At 37.8% G+C, this 20,865-nt stretch overlaps 5 protein-coding genes across 9 annotated transcripts; 2 read left to right on the forward strand and 3 right to left on the reverse strand.

The window, feature by feature from the left end:
* Positions 1 to 42: 42 nt before the first annotated feature.
* LOC135791398 (DNA polymerase theta-like) lies at positions 43 to 5,590 on the forward strand. Its single transcript, XM_065301799.1, is given in 6 exon segments — positions 43 to 428; positions 504 to 918; positions 921 to 4,018; positions 4,075 to 4,225; positions 4,278 to 5,213; positions 5,273 to 5,590. Coding segments are annotated over 6 exon segments (5,130 nt in total). The 5' UTR covers positions 43 to 197; the 3' UTR covers positions 5,572 to 5,590.
* LOC135791402 (keratin, type II cytoskeletal 2 epidermal-like) lies at positions 5,579 to 7,059 on the reverse strand. The gene is made up of 2 exons (XM_065301806.1): positions 7,033 to 7,059; positions 5,579 to 6,971 (listed from the first exon to the last, which is right to left on the reverse strand). The coding sequence occupies exons 1-2, from the start codon at positions 7,045 to 7,047 to the stop codon at positions 5,643 to 5,645; spliced, it is 1,344 nt and encodes a 447-aa protein (XP_065157878.1). The 5' UTR covers positions 7,048 to 7,059; the 3' UTR covers positions 5,579 to 5,642.
* Positions 7,060 to 10,231: 3,172 nt separating this feature from the next.
* LOC135791071 (uncharacterized) lies at positions 10,232 to 15,692 on the reverse strand. Of its 5 annotated transcripts, none has more exons than XM_065301382.1 (8): positions 15,552 to 15,692; positions 15,157 to 15,412; positions 13,336 to 13,476; positions 12,935 to 13,096; positions 12,703 to 12,879; positions 12,086 to 12,283; positions 11,215 to 11,474; positions 10,232 to 11,159 (listed from the first exon to the last, which is right to left on the reverse strand). In XM_065301382.1, exons 2-8 carry the CDS (start codon positions 15,332 to 15,334, stop codon positions 11,076 to 11,078), a joined length of 1,200 nt encoding a protein of 399 aa, XP_065157454.1. In that variant the 5' UTR covers positions 15,335 to 15,412; positions 15,552 to 15,692; the 3' UTR covers positions 10,232 to 11,075. The 5 variants fall into 5 exon arrangements, with proteins under 5 accessions (XP_065157454.1, XP_065157455.1, XP_065157453.1 ...); XM_065301383.1 differs by having other exon boundaries at positions 12,158 to 12,340; XM_065301381.1 differs by having other exon boundaries at positions 12,086 to 12,340.
* A 163-nt stretch (positions 15,693 to 15,855) lies between these two features.
* LOC135790793 (neurogenic locus notch homolog protein 1-like) lies at positions 15,856 to 20,720 on the reverse strand. The gene is made up of 4 exons (XM_065301069.1): positions 20,620 to 20,720; positions 19,551 to 20,564; positions 17,514 to 19,493; positions 15,856 to 16,231 (listed from the first exon to the last, which is right to left on the reverse strand). The coding sequence occupies exons 1-4, from the start codon at positions 20,718 to 20,720 to the stop codon at positions 15,955 to 15,957; spliced, it is 3,372 nt and encodes a 1,123-aa protein (XP_065157141.1). The 3' UTR covers positions 15,856 to 15,954.
* On the forward strand, positions 16,229 to 17,458 carry LOC135790671 (uncharacterized). The gene is made up of 2 exons (XM_065300946.1): positions 16,229 to 16,440; positions 16,496 to 17,458. Exons 1-2 carry the CDS (start codon positions 16,426 to 16,428, stop codon positions 17,456 to 17,458), a joined length of 978 nt encoding a protein of 325 aa, XP_065157018.1. The 5' UTR covers positions 16,229 to 16,425.
* Positions 20,721 to 20,865: the final 145 nt, after the last annotated feature.

The following is a 20,865-nucleotide window of genomic DNA, read 5'->3' on the forward strand; positions in this document are numbered from 1 at the left end:
CCGGGGACATTTATTTTGAAAAAAATGGTCCCCAATCATAGATGGCACCAAAAATTTACAGTTTATTCATCTGGTTGCTATGGTTCGTTGTTTATCCATAGAATAACCTCAGTTTATTTTATTTTATCATGATTTCTTGATCCAGCATCAAGTTTTAATCATATTTTTAACTTATTAACTATTTTAATGATTTTATCATGAATATATCAATTAGTGATACATTCGACAACATTTCATTTAGTGCCAGTGGTCAGTTAATCAACAAAGATAACAATGTGCTGTGTGAATTAACAACAAACAACATAAATTCAATAAATAAAGAAGACAGTCGAGTGAATGGTTCATCTTGTTTGAAGATTTCATTTGACGATAGTGCTTTTCTAAATGATTCATTTTCTTTTACTAAAAATGTCTCTCAACACTCACAAGTAAGTTAAAATTACTTAATTATCTGTACAAATGGTAAACAATTGCTTGAAATGTAATAAAAATTTTGTTTTTAGGAAATTGATAAAGAAAATATTCCAATAACTGTGAGTCCATTGCCCTCAACCACAAATTTATCTACAAAACCTGTAAACAAATCAATTTCATCAGTACAAAATGAACAATTCAAATTTTCTGAGTCAGAAGACAATAAACTATCAATTTTGGGTCTACCAGCTGAAATCCTACAAAAATACGAATGTCGCAATGTAACACGTATATTTCCATGGCAGTTGGAGTGCCTTTCCTGCAATGGCGTCCTGGAAGGCAAAAATTTAGTCTATTCTGCACCAACTTCCGCCGGAAAAACACTAGTCGCTGAAATCCTGGCCGCGAAAACGGTTCTCGAACGCAATAAAAAAGTCATATTTATTTTGCCGTTTGTCTCTGTCGTGCGGGAGAAAATGTTTTACTTTCAAGACATTTTGGATCCAGTGGTATACGTGTTGAAGGTTTCATGGGCAGTTACAATCCGCCGGGTGGATACAAAAACATAAACGTTGCCATTTGTACAATCGAAAAAGCAAACAGTTTAATCAATCGGTTACTTGACGAAGGTAAAATTGGAGATATAGGTGCTGTAATCGTGGATGAATTACATCTGATTGGTGATTCTGGTCGCGGATATCTTTTGGAACTGTTATTAACCAAGTTGAATTACATTTCACGCAAAGATGATCTCAAGATACAGATTGTGGGAATGTCTGCAACGTTACCAAACTTAGATTTATTAGGAAAATGGCTGGATGCGTCTTTATACATCACAACATTCCGTCCAATACCACTAAATGAACAGTGTTTAGTAAACGGGGACATTTTTAATTCAAAATTCGAACTAAAACGTAGATTAGATAATATTCCAGAGTTAGAAATGGATACCGACAATATTCTACAATTATGTTTAGAAACCCTGTTAGAATCATGCAGTGTTTTGGTGTTTTGCCCAACGAAAAACTGGTGTGAGAATTTAGCTGTGCAAATCGCCAGTGCTTTCTTCAAAATTGGCAAATCTGATTCCCGCCTTGGTGAAGAGTTGCGAAATAAATTACCTGTGGAACCTATCAGGGAATGCCTCGAACAACTTAAAAGATCTCCTGCTGGTTTGGATGATGTCTTACAGAAGACTGTAAGTTTTGGTGTTGCATTCCATCATGCTGGTCTTACCATGGATGAACGTGACATTATAGAAGGCGCTTTCCGAACTGGAGGTCTTCGTGTACTTGTCGCCACCTCCACACTATCATCAGGTGTGAATCTTCCTGCAAGACGTGTGATAATTCGCAGTCCTACCTTTTTCGGAAAGCCAATTGATGTTTTATCTTACAAACAAATGGTTGGTAGAGCTGGGAGAATGGGTAGGGACACCTCAGGTGAATCAATTCTAATCTGCCAGAAGAAGGATCTTGCAGTTGCAAAGGACCTGATGTCCGGAGAGTTGGAAGCAATCAGTAGTTGTTTGGAAGGTTCAGGAAGACTCAAAAGAGCTTTATTGGAAGTTATAGCATCACAAGTTGCTTCAACTCCTGATGAAATAGACACATTTGGAAAGTGTACCCTTCTGAATCATGAAGGTACAGCAATAGGTAATCCAATAACAGATGCTTTGGACTTTCTAATGAAGTATCAATTTATCAGACTACAAGTTGATCAGGAAGATACTTCTAACCAACAGTATGTAGCTACACCTCTTGCAAAAGCATGTTTGAATTCATCAATGCCACCTGAAGAAGGTCTTGCTTTGTTTGCTGAGTTAGAAAAAGCAAGACAATGCTTTGTTTTAGAAACAGAATTGCATTTGATCTATTTAGTGACTCCTTTCAGTGTCCAAATTCAATCAATTGATTGGATGCAGTTCTTGGAACTCTGGGAGAAACTCCCAGCTAGTATGAAACGTGTTGGTGAGCTTGTCGGAATCAAAGTATCATTCATCATCAATTGCTCCAGGGGTAAAGCCCCAAATAATTCCAATAAACTAGCTGTTCATCGACGTTTCTACACAGCATTAGCACTGCAGGATTTAGTCAATGAGGTACCTCTGAACCAGGTTGCTCAAAGATTTGGTTGTAATCGTGGAGCTTTGCAAAGTCTCCAACAGTCTGCAGCCACTTTTGCAGGTATGGTTACTTCATTCAGTAAACAACTAGGTTGGAGCAGTGTGGAGCTACTGATTGGACAGTTCCAAGACAGATTACAGTTTGGTGTTAGCAGGGAACTATTAGACCTGATGAGATTACCAATCCTCAATGGGCAGAGAGCAAGAGTATTGTTCAATGCAGGTGTAGAAAATCTTGTAGATCTCGCTGGTTGTAACGTTTTGGATCTAGAGAATATCCTACACAAAGCTAAACCATTTGAGAGTAAAGAACGTGAAGGTGAAAGTAAACACGACGCAGAAAAACGTAATAACTTAAGAACTATCTTCATCACTGGAAAACGTGGCCTGACAGAGTTGGAAGCTGCAGGGATGATGATTGAAGATGCAAGGAAGTACCTGCAATATGAGATTGGTTTGAGTGATGCTAATTGGTCACGGAATGAAGAAAATGTGACACAGTCTAGTCAGGAATTGAATAAAACAAAAGCAGATCTTAGTCCAATAATAGAATCACCAAATAAAACGAATACAGAAGAGAATAAAGCAGAGAATTCTTTGGAGAATGTAAATTCATCTTTGAAAGAAGTTAATTTCTGTGATTTAACTTCACTGCGATTAAGTTCTTCATCTGACAGTATGTTTAATGATTCATTTACTGCCCAAATGAAATTAGTGCAGAATCTTAGTGATGATAAAGTACAACCTGAGAATCCACCTGATAATAACTCAGATTCGTTGTTAACGAAAGCCTTCATGGACAGTTTTAACGAATCTTTAACTTTAAGAACTGATAAATCTTTTGTTGAAGATTTACAACCAAGAAAAAGACCAAGTGATGACATAAAATCCACTGATTCTTCTTCTAATTCTTCTGTTGTAAGTGAAGATGATATGTTTACATCTCCAATACCTCCAAAGCTCAGCAGACGTTCAAAGAGTGCTTCTGATCATGCAGAAGATGATCCACAACTGGAAATTATTAATGTATGTGATAATATTGTACTTTTTAAGCCTTTCATTGATTTATTAGCGACACATACTGCTATATCTTTATCTCTTGCTTGTGAAGACTACGAAGAAGAGAAACAAGAGATTGGGATAAGAAAATCTATCAAATTGAAGGATAATTTCACTTATAAATCGACTAAGATTCATGGATTGGCTGTGTATTGGCCTGAGACAACTAAAACTCCAATTAGTTATTATATAGAATTAGAAAAATTGATCAAAATGGAAGGCGGAGATGATGATAGTTTAAAACTATTAGAAACAGAATTAATGCAGAACAAAACTTTAAGGATGTTTAATGTGAAAGAACAACTTAAACGTTTGCATTACTGTCTTGGTTGGAAGATAGATTCAGTGAAAATTGAAGATCCACGGATAGCTGATTGGATATTAGATCCAGAATCACACGAGAAGACCTTTTCTACAATGGTTAGTTGTAGAATATACTAGTTTAACATAAATAATTAAATTTCTCAATGTTTTAGGTGAAATTTTACTCTCCATGTTATGAAGAACAACTGGACATCACCAGTTGCAAAGTACGTGCATCAATGGAGGCTTTAATCAATTGGTCATTGATTGAAAACGTAACTATACGTCTCACAATTGAAGATCCACAGTTTATCACTTGTTATAGTATGTATTATTCATACTTTTATGAATTTTTTGCTCATTTTTATTGTTTTAGGGAATGAAATGCAAATAATATTGATTCTGACCAAGATGGAATTGAATGGAATGCCTGTAAACCTAAAAACACTTCAAAGTTTTGTTGATTCATTAAAATGTCACCTACAGTCGTTGGAGAGTGAAGCTTTCAACTTAGCTGGACGTAGATTTTCTTTCACATCTTCAGCAGCTGTTAGTAAAGTATTAAACATGCGTGGAAGTAAAAACATTAAAAGCAAACGTAGAATATCAACCAACAAAGCTGCGTTGGTTCAATACGGACATCCTTTGGCAGAGTTGATCATCCAGTGGAGAAAGATCAATTCTACATTAACAAAAATGGTGTATCCACTTCTAAGAAACATTGAAGAATCCCGGATACGTGGAGTTTGCATCACGCAGAATTCCACTGGAAGGGTATCGATGCACGAACCGAATGTTCAAAATGTCCCACGAGATTTTCAATTTATTGATCCCATTACAAATAAAACTCATGAGATTTCCCTACGTAGTGCCTTTAGTTGTTTAGAATCTGGGAAGGCAATCATTGTATCCGCTGATTATTGTCAGTTGGAATTAAGAATACTAGCACACTTGTCAAAAGATTCAATTCTAAGTCAAATAATGTGTTCGGACTGTGATATATTTAAAGCCATAGCTGCCAAATGGATGAAAATCTCCGAGGAAGAAGTTGATGATACTCTAAGACAACAAACAAAACAGATTTGTTACGGGATTATCTATGGAATTGGTAATAAGACTCTTGCGGATCAAATGAGTATCACCGAGAATGAAGCATTGGAGTTTACAGAGACATTCCATCAGAATTATCCAGGAATTCGGAGGTTTATTAAAGTTACCATTGATAAATGTGTGGAGCAAGGATATGTTGAGACTTTGCTGGGACGCAGAAGATATTTATCTATGATTAATTCTACAAATCAATCAGAAAGAAGTTTGTTTATGTTTTTACTTTTGTTTTGATTGTTTTCTTATTGTTTGTTATTTTTGAAGGTAAAGCAGAACGTCAAGCTGTTAATACGACAGTCCAGGGATCAGCTGCTGATATTGCCAAACAAGCAATGATTCTAGTCGACAGGAAAGTCTCCGAAAAGTTTCGTAACTCGCGAAATGCCCCCAAGTTGATTCTACAGTTGCATGATGAGTTGTTGTATGAAGTTCCTTTGAAATACGAAGATGTCTTTGCTCGTATATTGAAGAAATGCATGCAGGAGTCTGTCAAGTTGGATGTACCATTACCTGTTAAAGTTAAAAGTGGGAAATCATGGGGTACACTTGTTTTAAAACAATAAAAACACGTTTTTGTTGAAATTGTTTGTTTTATTTCTATTGAAACCTTAAATTCTACATTTTACTTGTGAGGTTAGTTATGAAAGTGATTTCCATGATGGTAGCCACCATCTGATGAGGAACTGTGATAGTTTCCGCTGTAATATCCACCTTCGTTGCTTCCACTGTGTGAGGTGGTCCCGTAATGACCAGATCCACCTGATACAAAACCTCCACTACCACCAAAACCTCCTGATGTAGTGAAGGAACCGCTTGAACCACCTAGGGAACCACCAAAGTCACCTCCAGATGATTCAAAACTGCTGGAACCACCTTCAAAGTTACCAGAGTCAAAATTTCCTTCAAATCCACTGGATTCAAAACCACTGCTTCCTCCAATTGATCCTCCAGATATACCAAAACCACCACTGCTTCCTCCAAGTGTTCCTGACCCTCCTGATATTCCAAAACTACCACTATTTCCTCCAAATGAAGTACCAGATGTTCCAAAACTAGTACCTGAACCTGAAGCACCACCAGAACTTCCAGTTACATAAATGCTACCAGCTCCACCATTACCAGTATGATGGATATCAATGTGATCAACATGTGGGCCTGACCCGCCTGTGGATACAGGAACAGGGACTTTTACATAGACCGGAACTTTAACTGGCACAGGAACAGGTTTCTCCACACGTACAGGGTAGGGTTTCTCAACTGGTACTTCAACTCTGACCGGATGTGGCACTTTGACGTACACTGGCACCTGCACGGGCACTTTCTTCGTTACAGTAACCGGATACGGTTTGGGGACGTGCACTGGTACTTTAACTTCCACACGAACCGGAACATTTTTAACTACTTGCACTGGATAAGGTTGAGGAACAGGCACACGGACTTCTTTGGTGACAGTAACCGGATATGGTTGTGGAATACGCACAGGAACCTGCTTGGTAACAGTATTCTCAGAGTAGGTGTGAGTGTGGGTGTGACGGTTGCCGCCATAGTTGCCATAATTGCCATAATTGAATCCGTTTCCATTTCCGTAAAGGTTAGAGTTGGATCCGATGAAAGCTGTGTTTCCAGTACCAAAACCAGAACCACCACCATTGCTTAATCCATTTAATCCACCGGAAGTGAATGACGAGTCTCCATAACCTCCATATCCATATCCACCTGAACCATAACCTCCTAAACCAGCAGAAATTGATCCTCCAAAACTTGCACCACCTCCAAGACTTCCGGAAATGCCGGAACTTCCATAGTTGGTGCCGTGGCCACCGCTGCCAATGTCCAAGTGATAATAATGGTCACCCGGGCCTCGATAATGGTTAAAACCTTTACCACCGATAGACACGTAGCGTTTATCTTTCTTTGTGGGTTTGGTATCTTCACCACAAACCAGAGCAACCACTAACAATACCTAAATTAAGTAAAAAATGTTATTAGTTTAATAAAATTGAATAAAAACAAAACAAACTTACTATGAACATGCGCATCTTGACACAAATGTTGTTGGAATGCATCTCCAAGTCGATGTCATCGCTTTTTATACTCGGATCAAACGGATGTTCCCACTAACTTTTGTTAAAAAAGAAAATAGAAGCTAAATATCATTTGTGGTTTAATTTATGTTAATATTGGGATGCAGGCCAATGATTCACATTGCCAACGCGATAGGTGACAACCGCAGGTGGTCTTATGAAATTCATCCGAAAGAACTGAACTTTCTTTTGCATAACATAACATTTCACGAATTATATCAGAGAGAATCTAAATTTTGTTTTTTCTTGTTTTTGGTTGTAATTGTGGGTTTTTTCAAGCAATTTCGTCGAGTAGTAATCATTAATTTTAGTTGGCACACAAATTTCAGACATTATCGCCGATCGCAGCCTTCAGTGAGTGCAGAATGCATAAGAAATGTCTATTGTGGCGGTTTTTACCTGTTGATATTTATGAATGAACGCGTAGAATAAATAAAAAGCGACATGCGAATTCTTTGACCATGCGATTTCTGCATATATTAATTATGAAATATATAAGTTGCAGTTTTGCAGTTTGAAAACGGACGCAGGTGAATTTTATTTTGTTTGTGTTTGTGAAAGTTGTGTTAACATTTATGAAAATGTCAAAGGTACATGCTGGACGTCTACTTTATTTAGTCAAATGTAAATTATGTTATTTATACTTGTTTTATCTTAAATTTTGAATATGTGGTAATCTAGAATTGGAAATTTCAAGTGTCAATTACTCGTAAACTAACAATGATAAAGAAAAATTTTACTAAGATAAAATATGTGAATCTTAATTATCTTTTATTATCTGTAATAATATTTTTAAAAATTTAATTTTTAGTTTTAAATTTTTAAAAATCAAAATTTTGGCGGAGGTGCCTGACATTTTAATGACTGGTTGAAATAATTAATGAATTTAACATTGATTATACCATTTTGTAAAGAGGCTTTCCCTTGTTTATATAATTTCATACTTGATAGTATTTACGGTTTACTCTGTAGATTGTTTTAAATACAATGTGTCTTTAAAATAAAACTTAATTATCAATTATCTCTGAAACTAATAAAGATAAACAAAAATATTAAACGATATTGTGTACAGTTTAAAATTCTTCATGGAATACGTTTTTAAAATTTACAATTTTAAAGAATGAAAAACTGATTTTCCGACGCGATTTTCTTGCAAAGTAATAAAGTTAGAAAAGAATTTTCTTCATTTTGTTCATGCGGTGATAAGGATCTATAAAATGGCAGATTTAGTTTTTCCATTTTCCAAAGTTGACCATCAACCACTCGAAAAAGATCAAGAGGTTACACTTGACTCTTTGAGGCCTCAAAAAATATTTTTTACGCTACAAGAAAATGGAAAACGCTAATCGATTGAGTTTTCCAAGGGGATGAAAGATATCAAGTCAGTTTTTCTATAACATCAATATTTCGGAAAATTAGTGGTAAATTCAAAACTGATCAAATAAAACTACCTCTTCGATTTTCCCCAAACTTTCCAAAGTGATGAAAAACAATGCCAGGAATCTATTAATCCTGGTTTGGTTGCATTATCTTAATTAGTTTTCAAGTTATTAAACATGTTTAATTATTACATAATTGTTGATAACTGTAAATTTTAATGAGTTATATAATGCAAAATTTAATTCTACATACTATTATGAAAACCGTTTTCCTTTATCTCTAATGGTTTTCAAGATAAGTGGGAAATACTGGTTTATTCGTTTTCTCAAACATTTCCTAAGCAAAAAATAAATATTGGAAATTTGACTTTTTTATTACAGAATATTGAAGAACATGTAATTCTACATACTTCTTAATAAAATTTTGTTCTAAAAGTAAGGGTTTTGATAATAATCATCTTAACTAAGTCATGTTTTGTCGCTATTAAAATTACATTCATTTTTTATTAAAATTGCAAATAGGGCCTAAACGGTATATGCTAGCCAAAAAAGTTACGAAAATAATCGATGTAGAATTAAATTAACTATCTGAATCCGAAAACAGAATTTGAAAATTCCAACTTTTAATTTTGAACATAAAAAAGTGAAATCTTTTGCCTTTTTTATAACAAAATCTTTTCGTTAAATTTGTTTATGCATTTTTGGTGGTTTTTTAAAAATAAGGTGCCATCTTGTAGAGAATTTTTTAAGGATTAAGAATATGAAGTTCTTTTTTCGTAGCTTTTTTAGTTTTCGAGATAATCGCAATTTAATCTCGGCGGTTTCACGGAAAAATTTTTAAGAAAAAAGTCCGACCCTGTTGTTCGACCAAAAAATTTTTAAGAAAATAAGTTCGATCCTGTTCTTCGACCGAAAAAAATTTTAACAAAAAAGTTCGACCCTGTCGTTCAGCCAAAAATATTTTAAGAAAGTAAGTTCTACCCTGTTCTTCGACCAAAAAAAAATTAACAAAAAAGTTCGACTCTGTTCTTCGGCCAAAAAATGAAATTCTTTGGACAAAAATAGTTATATTTTAAGTGCATTTTAGGGAACTTCTGGAAGGGTTAGGGCGTTGGAAAAGTATGCATCGTGTAGAGGAACTCTCGAACTTCAACATGGCTGTGAGAAACTCCAAAAAAGTCAATTAGTTCACGAGATTTATTATTTATTGAATTTACGAGTAAATAATACTTTTAAGGCCTTCCGAGATGTCGCTAGAATGTCCGTTTCAACTAAAAATATTCCCGCGGGTTTACCGCATCGTTCTTATCTTGTTTTGTAAACATTGGCTATCGCAGCAGCGGATTGTATCAATTTACGTACACTTTATCCCATTTCACGCTTGAATTATCATGCAAATCTATTTAAAACAATAAAAGTAAAGAATATGTGACTGAATCTACTACTTTATCATAAATTAACTTATTTCATATGATTTGCGCTCTGTTACTATCCTTATAGCAGTTATTATCAATTTATCTTTATTTTATTTTCATATGGTGATAAGAAAATCCAAAAAAGGCAATTAATTCACGAGATACAGGGTGTTTTTCATACCATGTCTTCAAATTTCTTTTAAAAATGCCAAATAACATGGCGGTACTGTTGAAATTCCAAATTCATTTTTTAAACAACAATAAGACACTAAGAAACACCAGTGTTTCCTATACCAAGTGCAAAACAAATAAATCAAAGTTTCTTACCAGAAATAATAAATCCAATTATTTATTCTTAAAACATGTATATTTAATCTAAACTTTTATAATACTTTTATATCAATTTCATCAACAACATCATTGTCATAAAAATGTTACGCGTTTGTCAATGCCACAAGTGCCATGGACACATGGTACTCAACACGATTATGCTAATCCTCCAAGTGTTCAACGTTATAAATTAAAGAGCTGACTTGTCTCTGAATTTACCTCATAATAACAAAAACTAGTTATCCAACGGAGTGCACGAATGATTTAGCTTCAATCTACGATCTAGAAACTGAATTCCCAATACATTCGTTTATATCACACACCGCCATTTGTGCAAAAGAAGAAAATCGTACCAAAATTGCATATACAGCGTGCGTTTATACCTGTTTAGTCATAACATCTACTATAGGCAATCAACAATACAAAAATATTGCATATACGGTTGCCTACAGTGACGACACAACTAAAAACCACAACCAGCATGTTGGGTTGCATACGTTACACGCTGTATAACAATACAATATGTATGAATAAACAACGCTAGGCTCATAAGTTAAGTTTACTTACATTTTGTGTCAGTCTATTATGATATCTGTCTCATAATTTTATTATCAATAATGTATAACCTATAAATGTGTATAGGTCAATTCATATATTAGTAGTATTTTCTTCTTCATAAATTGTTTCATTTTACTTACAAGTTACGCATCAGCTATTATAGTTAATGTCTATGAATTAGAGAGAAGAATTTTGGGGTTTCATTACGAGAATAAAAAGCGTTCTATTTCGGATTGTGTGGTGTTCGATATCGTTCTTGTTCGGGATTCGTGGAAATGCGCGCAAACTTAATATAAATTTGTTATGGAAACTGTTTCGACGTCGAGGGGATCTCCTCTTTGAAACCGTTATTCGAAGCACTTTCCTCGGATAAAGCTAATGGCACCTAAAACGTCAAAAATAATTTTTACAAAATTTTTGTTTTAAATTAAAAATAATACCTGATTCTGTATTTGAGTAACACCGACAACTCTTTGTTCATCCTCCTGTAGAGTCGGAAGTAAATCATCGGTGGAATGCGGACTAGGCGTGGGTGGTACACGTGTGCCGCCATTGTTGTTCGTCCCCGCCGTCAATTTCGCCAACCGGCGCTGCATTTCACGTTCTTCTTTCTGCTCACGTTCCTTTTCGTATCGACGCATGCTATAGCTACGTATTGAGTTGCTGCTGTGCACGGAAGCAATGCTCGGACGGCGTGAACCTAAACCGGAACAAAAAAACATAATCACCCACATAGTACCATTAATATCAACAAAAATAACCTCTAAATCTACACGTATACATTGGTACAACATCGAAACATCCAAAGTTGGTTATTTTGAGAAAATGTTTGTTAATTTTGATTCACATGCTCATTTTGTCGTTTCCGGTTTGTGTTTTATGTGTTATTCCATGCAACAACAAACATTTACCTACATACCAAGAGGTTTACTTGTTTTAATCTGTAGAGTGATGTTTTTAATTCGATTATTTAATTAATTTTCAATTAAATACTGCTAATTTAATGATTTACGAGTGCAGCAATGTAAAAATACTCTAAAAAGGGTTGAATATATATTTACATGATTAATTAGTACGTAATAAGTAAATAAATGAAACAAACCGCAGCCATCTTGCGCCCTTGCCAATTGGGTAATGTGTTTTTCAAGTTTCACGAATGTTTAGACTTAGACAACCAACAATACACAATACAAAGCAAACACACGACATCAAAGTGTTTGTAGAGAGAAAAAAAGGGAGAAAAAGAGATGTAGGTGTGTTGTTTGACAAAGTTGACAGCTAGCACACACAGTCGGTTAGCGTGGCCCGAACCTAGGGGTACCTCCGGGATGGCGGTGATCTCATGGCAAGAGAGTAGCAAGATGGCGGCGGCACGTGCCGCACCTGCCCGTGACGCCGAAACGGCAACGCCGCGACATCCCGGCGCGCTGCTCGGCCGCCGCGAAGACGCCAGTGTCCGCTGGCTGGACGCCCGCGACACCAGCCGGCGGTCGATGATAGGCACAGATCCTGCAACATCCCTCACCGCTAAAAAACTTCCATATATTGGTTGGGACGAGGTTGTGTCTAAAATTAAGGTCATCAAACGGCATTACAAGTTTATCCATCATGTCCATCATCCAGAGGGCGTGCGAAGGCGAATGTGTCACAATCGGTACGTACGTGATTAAGGGGTGAATTTTATTACGTTATTTAGAAACATTTAAGGGTGCGCTGTGGTGGAGAGTATATATCAATTGTACCCGGGCGTGTTTTATTGCGTGACAAGAAGCTTTAAGCACAACTAACGCATTCAGAAAGCAAAACATTTAGATGCAGAATTTATTCTGAGGAGTTGAAGATTTCAGGGGTTGAAATGAACAAAAAGTTAGGTTATGAAGTTATGCAAAACATAATATAGCTCAAAATTATTTTATGGAATATTTTACCTCCGTCACTGTTGAATAAAATCGGCGGTGCCAATGCGGCGTTGCCATATCGATGTCTTCCAGCGTACAAATTCTGATTAAACAACTTTAACACGAAACAGATAAGTCCTGATAATACTGCTATACCGGAAACAACGCCTGCTAGTGTCGAAAAGTCCGTTGTCATGACCACCAAGTCTGTAATCACAGAAAAAGACTTAGAATTTTAAAATCTAACCTAAAAATTTGTTACCTTCGGCACAAAACATTTTTTTCGACGGTTTTGTGACAGACACCGAATGGTAACCGGAACTGCAAGCACAGATTGCATTGTGATGGACCTGTACGCAGGATGCGTGAGGGTCGTAGTATTCGCAAGCTGCTTTGTACCAACATTGTTCACCCAAACGTTTTGCTACAAAAAACAAAACAAAAAAAGTAATTTTTAACGAATGATTTATTACGAACGCTGTCGACATTCAATCAAACAATAAGCACGTGAGGAAACACCGGAAAAGTTAACTACTTTCCTGAGACGTAGAAAATTGTTTGATTTATGATGTTTTTTGGCGAAAAATTGAATTTTTTTTTCTTTTTTTTTTGGGAGACATGTAATATGTATGAAGAAATAGAAAGGATTTTCGTTGTGCTTACGTTTCGTGCAGCCGGTGGCGGCCGTGAGCTTAACTGGATACTTTTTCTGACACTCGCACGTCTTGGTCGCTGGATTGCAGAAGGCATTCTGCAGCAATGCGCTGCAGATTTTATCGCATGCGTCTCCCAAATACTGTTCGTCTGTGAAACAAAAAAAAACCAAAAACACAGAAATTAATTCTCATTCATTCATTCATTCAAATGCTGTGTGGTTGCGTGACTAGTGAATCTAAATTTAACTTTAGCTTTCTATTTACCCTGTATATGGGTACAGTGTACAGTAACTCAGAAAGTAATATGGAAGTGGAACGAGCGCGCTCTAATTAGGCCACCAGTAAAGCAATGCGTTTATTATATTGCAGGGTAAAAGCCGAGCGCTGCTGGGAGCAAATTACAACACATAACTCAAAGTTATGAATATTTCGACACGCAAGACTATAGTCTTTTGATTTTTCGTACAACGCCCGAGGAATAGTTAAGGGAAACTTATCTCATAATCAATATAAGCTGCCTACCTCGTGTAATTAGTCAAGTTTATTAAGAATTTATGCATTTCGATCAGGTCTCTTCAATCAAACACGTTTTCGATGTGCGTTTGTTCCAAACTTTACAAACTATCCTCGAAATATTCGATTATACCCACTTTGGATAATTCAAGTGGAAAACTTTGATAGATATCTTTTAATTTGATATCCATTTGATAAATCATCAAAAAAATCATCAAAATAAAAGTTTTTTCTTCGTGATTTTTATTTTAAGCTGCTTTCTGCGAGTTTTTACGCGTTTTTAACGTGTAATTGCGTAATTTAATACCAGCTGCACGCACGACTGGTTGCCTACATTATTAGCGCTCTCATTGATTAAACAAAATTGACCAAGCAAATTTTGTTGCAAACTTTACAAACTATCCTCGAAATATCCAATAATACCCACTTTGGATAAATCAAGTGGAAAACTTTGATAGATATCTTTTTAATTTGATATCCATTTGATAAATCATCAAAAAAACATCTGAATAAAAGTTTATTCAACGTGATTTTTATTTTAAGCTGCTTTTTGCAAGTTTTTGCGCGTTTTTAACGTGTAATTGCGTAATTTAATTCTAGCTGCACGTACGACTGGTTGCCTACATTAGTAGCGCTCTCATTGATTGAACAAAATTGACCAAGCAAATTTTGTTGCAAACTTTACAAACTATCCTCGAAATATTCGATAATACCCACTTGGTCTAATTCAAATAGAAAACTTTGATAGATATCTTTTTAATTTGATATCCATTTGATAAATCATCAAAAAAACATCAAAATAAAAGTTTTATCTACGTGATTTTTATTTTAAGCTGTTTTTTGCGGGTTTTTGCGCGTTTTTAACGTGTAATTGCGTAATTTAATTCCAGCTGCATGTACGACTGGTTGCCTACATTAGTAGCGCTCTCATTGATTAAACAAAGTTGACCAAGCAAACGCAAAAATTTAGCGTGTGACCGTATTTCAGATGCATGTTCGGCGTAAATTGCAACCGGCCCCACGATCAATATGACAGGCTTTAGAGGCTTTACACGCTTTTATACAATAGCTACGAGTACGTGAATGCATTGTTGTGCCCACACGAAAACGAAACCTATTATCGCGTTTACGCTGGCGAAAGCAACCGGAAGTGTTTCGCGAAGTCACATGATACTCGTACTTCAAACACATCAAAAATACTTCCTTACAAATTACATGTGAAATGTTAATAATATTTCCAACTGTAACTTTGACTTTGTAGGTCATTTGGAAACGTGTCAAAAGTGATGTGGGTAAAATAAATATTTCAGCTTACCGGTGGAATTATCCGATTCGTAATCGTCGTCGAGGGGCCGCGGCTGTGTGCGTGTATTCTCGTGGTCCTTATCATCATCACTGGCGTGATACTGACGCGGTGGGACGAGTCTCTGTGCGATCAGCGTCGAAATATTGGCGTAGACAATGGCGAGCAGGAGCAACGCGAAGGACCTCATCTCCTCGTGCGCGAGCCGAAGCAATCAAAATGCGGTCCGTCATCAGTAACTTGCATTTTATCCTAACTTAAATCAATCCTGAAAGAAACCACACAACTACATTGTTTTCCGGTTTGGAATCTCGAGTGGTATCGAGCGCTTCAGCAGCAGGTTTCGTATTTCACACAGCGGTCCCGGATCGATATTGCGAATTTCACAACCAAAACTTGATGTTTACCTGCATACACTTCTTGTGACAGATGTGGATTAATCCAGTGATGGCATCTTCGCACACACTTTCATAGATAAACACACACACGGGTATAATGCAAACCGGAAAACCGGAAAACCGGAAAGGTTTTGTTTTGTCGCGTGGTTTTCAGCGAGTTGCGGGCGTGCACCACCGTCGCCGGCAGCGTCGGGACGTCTGGCATCGTATGAACATTAACCGCGGCGCGGCGGTCATGGCGCATGCGCAATACAGACATTCCAGAATAAACGTGGGGGAGAGTAGGGAGACAGGAAGAAAACACACCACGCAATTGTATCCTTCAATGCTATATTTATATTCATATCAAATTATCTAAGATTTATAGGTTAGGTTTTAATAAATTTAACAAATAATTAATTTAATATAGTGATTAACTTCGTGAGACAACTACTTCTCCACCTCCCCAGACTGGGATGTGACGTTGACCGTCTTCCTTGATGTGCGAGACGACCGGAATTCCAGCTGCGTCTAAACATTGAAATTTTAATGATTTGAGTTGAAGTCGTTGAGTAAACTCACTTTTCTCAACATCTGGCGCTGTGTGTGGATTCGCCCAGTTCTTCCGCAGCGTGTAGCCGACATAACCGGTAATACCAGCGATGGAGATGACGCCTGCGACGATTCCGACGGTCATCCACATGGAACTCCTGCGGAAGGAACGAGCGCAATTAGTCGCATGCGATGACAATTAGAGATTGCGTTGCGCAATTGTCGTTTTTGCTGTTTTTGCGCGCGCAGGAAATGCGGATGAGTATGCGGAAAAGTGGAAAGTTGTGGAAGTAGAATGCGTATATATTGCGGCGATAATGCACGTCGCGTTTAGTTTCGAAATCAACTTGCAATGCATTTTATACTTGTGAGTAGAATAAAAAAACTAAAAATTTATTAAAATTAATCACATAACCTCAAAGATTTTAGCGTTTTTTATCCCTACGGTATTTTCTGGTAATCATCATCATCAACATCATGAATCAATCGATTTGGGGCATCATGTAGACGTGGAAAAGACAGTTACCATTGTTAAAGGTGTACCACACCCGGTTCCGGTCATTAAAAATGTCCCCGTGCCTGTTTTCAAAAACATCGGTGTCCCTGTTAAGGTCCCCGTACCTAAACCCTATCCAGTTGTAAAAAATGTCCCTGTTCCGATCCGGGTCCCTGTCAAAGTGAAGGTACCCGTCCCTTTACCTGTCCCCAAAGTAAGAAATGTCCATGTCCCTGTTAAAGTCTTCGTTGATAAACCTATCCCTGTAAAGGTCCTCGTAAAAAAACCTATCCGAATAGAAAAAAAGGTCCCGGTCCCCGTTCCTGTAAAAGTCCCCGCTCCTTTCCCTGTTGTTAAACATGTACATGTCCCTGTGAAGGTCCCTGTAAAGGTACCTAAACCCTATCCTGTGGTTAAACACGTCCCTGTTCCTGTGAATGTCTACGTTGATAAACCTGTCCCCAAATTTGTAGATAAACCTATTCCTGTGAAAGTGGTCAAAAATGTGGGTGTACCTTATGATAAATATGTACCGTATCCAGTGAAGGTACCCGTCCCACGACCTGTTCCAGTAAAAGTAGAGAAACCTGTTCCTTATCCTGTAAAAATCCCTGAACCTAAACCTTATCCGGTTTATAAGGAGGTACATGTACCTGTGGAGAAAGAGGTGCACTATCCTGTAAAGGTACCTGTGGAAAGACCAGTGCCCTATGAAGTGGTCAAACATGTCCCTGTAGAGGTTGAGAAACACGTCCCTTATCCAGTTGAAGATCATAATAATAATGAAAATGAAGACCATGGAGATGAATATCATGATACTGCTGTAGAGGTCCAACAACAGGAAGTGCAGGAATACAACCTACATGGTGGTGATGATTGGAAGTCATAGTGATTGTTATTGTTATTATTAAATAAATATTGTTGATTGTTTTACGAGTACTTACATTGCAGCAGCAATCTCGCTGGTTTCATTCTCACAGGTCTCACCCATGAATCCCACATTACAGATACACTCCCCATCCTGACATTCCCCATTCCCACAACCCTGTGGGCATGGTTTAGCAGCCATACACTTATTGGTTTCTTCATTAAAGACCATACCATTTGGACATTGAGGTTCACAGAAGAAACCTTTGGTAACTGGATCAGTTTTACAGATACTTCCGGTTTTACAGGAAGCTTCACATGCGGCTTTACTTGGAAGAATGGGTACTGGAGCATCTGCACATGGTTTACCATCACAATCATTGCATTTATTGGGATCACCTGCATCTGGTTTGAATCCCGGATCACAGGTACACATGTTAGGACCTGTGCACTTCCCATTAACACAGGGTTTCGAACAACTGGCAGTACACATATTCTTACTGGTTTTCTTGAACCCAGGGGAACACCCGCAAATATTGGGACCAATGCAGTTCCCATTGATGCAAGGTTCTGAACAGACTGGTTTACACAGGTATTTGTTGGTGTCATCCAGAGCGTAACCAGCACGACAGGTACATGTTTCCGGTGCGGTGCATTGACCATTAATACAGAGACTTGAACAGATGGCGTTACACTTCATTTTATTGAAGAGGTCCTTGGTATATCCTGAGTTACAAGTGCAGGTATCCTTCGCAGAGCAAACCCCATTTATACAGGGTTTGGAACAGCTTACAATGCAAGCAAATTTATCAACTGGGTCAGGATCCAACCCTGAATTACAAGAGCAAGTATCCGGGGCTGTGCATTTTGAATTAATACAGGGTTTGGTACAGATGGGATCACATTGGTATTTGCTAGCTGCAGATTGGAAGTATCCTTTGTGACAGGTGCAGGTTTCCGGGGCTGTGCAGTTCCCATGCATGCATGGTTCACTACAAACTGCTGAGCATAAATATTTATCTTCCAGGTCATGAGTGTAACCCTCTTTGCATTTGCACAGGTCACCATCAATACATTCTCCATTAATACAGGGTTTGGAACATTTCTGTCCACAGGTGTACTTATCACTTGGGTCCATCACTAAACCTTCATTACATTTGCAGGTATCCGGAGCCACACACTCACCATTAATACAAGGTGAGGTACAAACAGGGACACAGGTAAATTTATCCTTCTTAGAAAGAACATAACCTTCATTACATTGACAGATATCTATACCATTACAGATCCCGTTTATGCATTCCTGGGTACATTTTTCTATACGTACACATTTACTCTTACTACCTGCTTCCAACTCAAACCCTATGTTGCAGGTACATGTATCCGGACCTGTGCATTGTCCATCGATACATTCCTCCCCGCAAACAGGGTCACATTGAAATTTATCTTCAGAATTCAATTCGTAACCATTATGACAGGTACATACATCAACTTTGGTACAATCCCCATTGATACAGGGTTGTAGACAAGTAGCATTGCATAAATAAGGGTTGTTAGGATCAAGTTCATAACCTTTGTTGCATGTGCAGGTCTCAGGTTCTGAGCAATGACCATTAACACATTCTTTGGAGCAAACAGCATCACATTGAAACTTATTCTTTGGGTTAAGGGTGTATCCCTTGAAGCAATTGCAGGTATCCAACTTGGAGCAACCCCCATTCACACAGGGTTTCGAACAGGTAGGGATACAGACATATTTGTTATCCTCGTCCAAGATATAACCTTTGTTACAAGTGCAGGTATCCGGGGCTGAGCATTGTCCATTGATACAAGTCTTGGAGCATTTGGCATGGCATTCATTAGGGTTGTTAGGGTTTGTGGAGTACCCTGGAGAACAGGAACATTTGTTGGGACCTGTACACTCACCATTAACACAATCTTCTTTGCAAAAGGGTTTACATGATCCCAAATCATCAGAAATATAACCTTCATTACAGGTACATACTTCAGGAGCTGTGCAGAGACCATTTTGACAGTTGGCACATACAGGGGAACAAGTAATTTTATCATCTTGGAGAACATAACCTTTCTCACATTTTCTTATGCACAGAAATAGGTTATCTTCATCTTGTTCAAAACCTTCATTACAGGTGCATTCATTAGGTCCCGTACAGAGTCCATTTTGGCACGTGGTCAGGCAAATAGGTAGACAATTGAAATCATCAGATGGATCAACTTGGTAACCCTCCTTGCAGGTACAGGTTTCTACTCCGGAGCACTCCCCATTCACACATGGTTTAGAACAACTTGCCATTAGGATACACAGGAATGGATCACCTTGATCCTTAGTAAATCCATCATTGCAGGTACATTCATCAACATTGGTACACTTCCCATTCACACACTCTTTGGTACAAGCAGGTTGACAGTTATGACTCTCACCTTCATTGGAAGCATACCCTTTGTTACAAACACACTTCCCCTCAATACATTCTCCATTAAAACAATCAGGGTCACATTTGACCACTTCCTCAACGCAGGTATTATTATCCCCTTTGACGAAACCCACATTACAGGTACATTCATTCAACCCTGTACACACAGCATTTGTACAATCAACATCTTTACACATTGGATTACATTGATTCCTATTCCTAGAATCCCTGGTAAACCCTTTCCAACAGGAGCAGGTTTCAGGTAGGGAGCAATCCGCGTTGACACAAGGTTTACTACAAATCGCCGCACAGAAGTTACTATCCTCCACACGATTATAACCTCTATCACAGGTACAAGCCCCTGATTTATCTCCTCTTTTAGTGGTACACATCTTGGTACACTTATTCTCATTGTTAGGGTTCGGGGAGAAGCCATTATTACAACGGCAGACTTCCGGGGAGACACAGAACCCATTGGAGCAACCTTGGGAGCACACCGCATTACACATGTATTTATTTCGTGAATCCTGCGAGTACCCAGGTTTGCAGGTACAGGTATCCGGAGCTGTGCAGGTACCCTGTATACACATTCTGGTACAAACAGGGGTACAGATGTTTCTAGTGCCATCTGGTTTATATCCCTTACAGCAAACATTCAAGGTACGTACTGATGTGGTACCATTAATGGTAACCCTATATATTTACACAAAAACATCAAAAAATGAAATATTTTGAGGTTATGACTTACTCTTGTTGTTTAGTGCAGACTCCAACACCACTAAAGAACAACCCGTAGGTACCCACGACATAATTCGCAATGATAATCAAGAAATTAATTCGGTAATTCATTTTTACTGCACCACACCACACGTTGCCACAAACTACGATGGTATTCACGGGGACCAGAGCTTAAATAGGCGGGCAACCGCCATGATGTGATTAATTTTTCACCGGGGTGTTCATCCATTGCTCATGATACATGATGCCGGTAAAC

This window comes from Atheta coriaria, unplaced genomic scaffold, assembly GCF_025399875.1.
Source record: "Atheta coriaria isolate IRGN ID8LTWV9N9 unplaced genomic scaffold, Caltech_Dcor_3.1 hic_scaffold_4_pilon, whole genome shotgun sequence".
Lineage (NCBI taxonomy): Eukaryota > Metazoa > Arthropoda > Insecta > Coleoptera > Staphylinidae > Dalotia > Dalotia coriaria.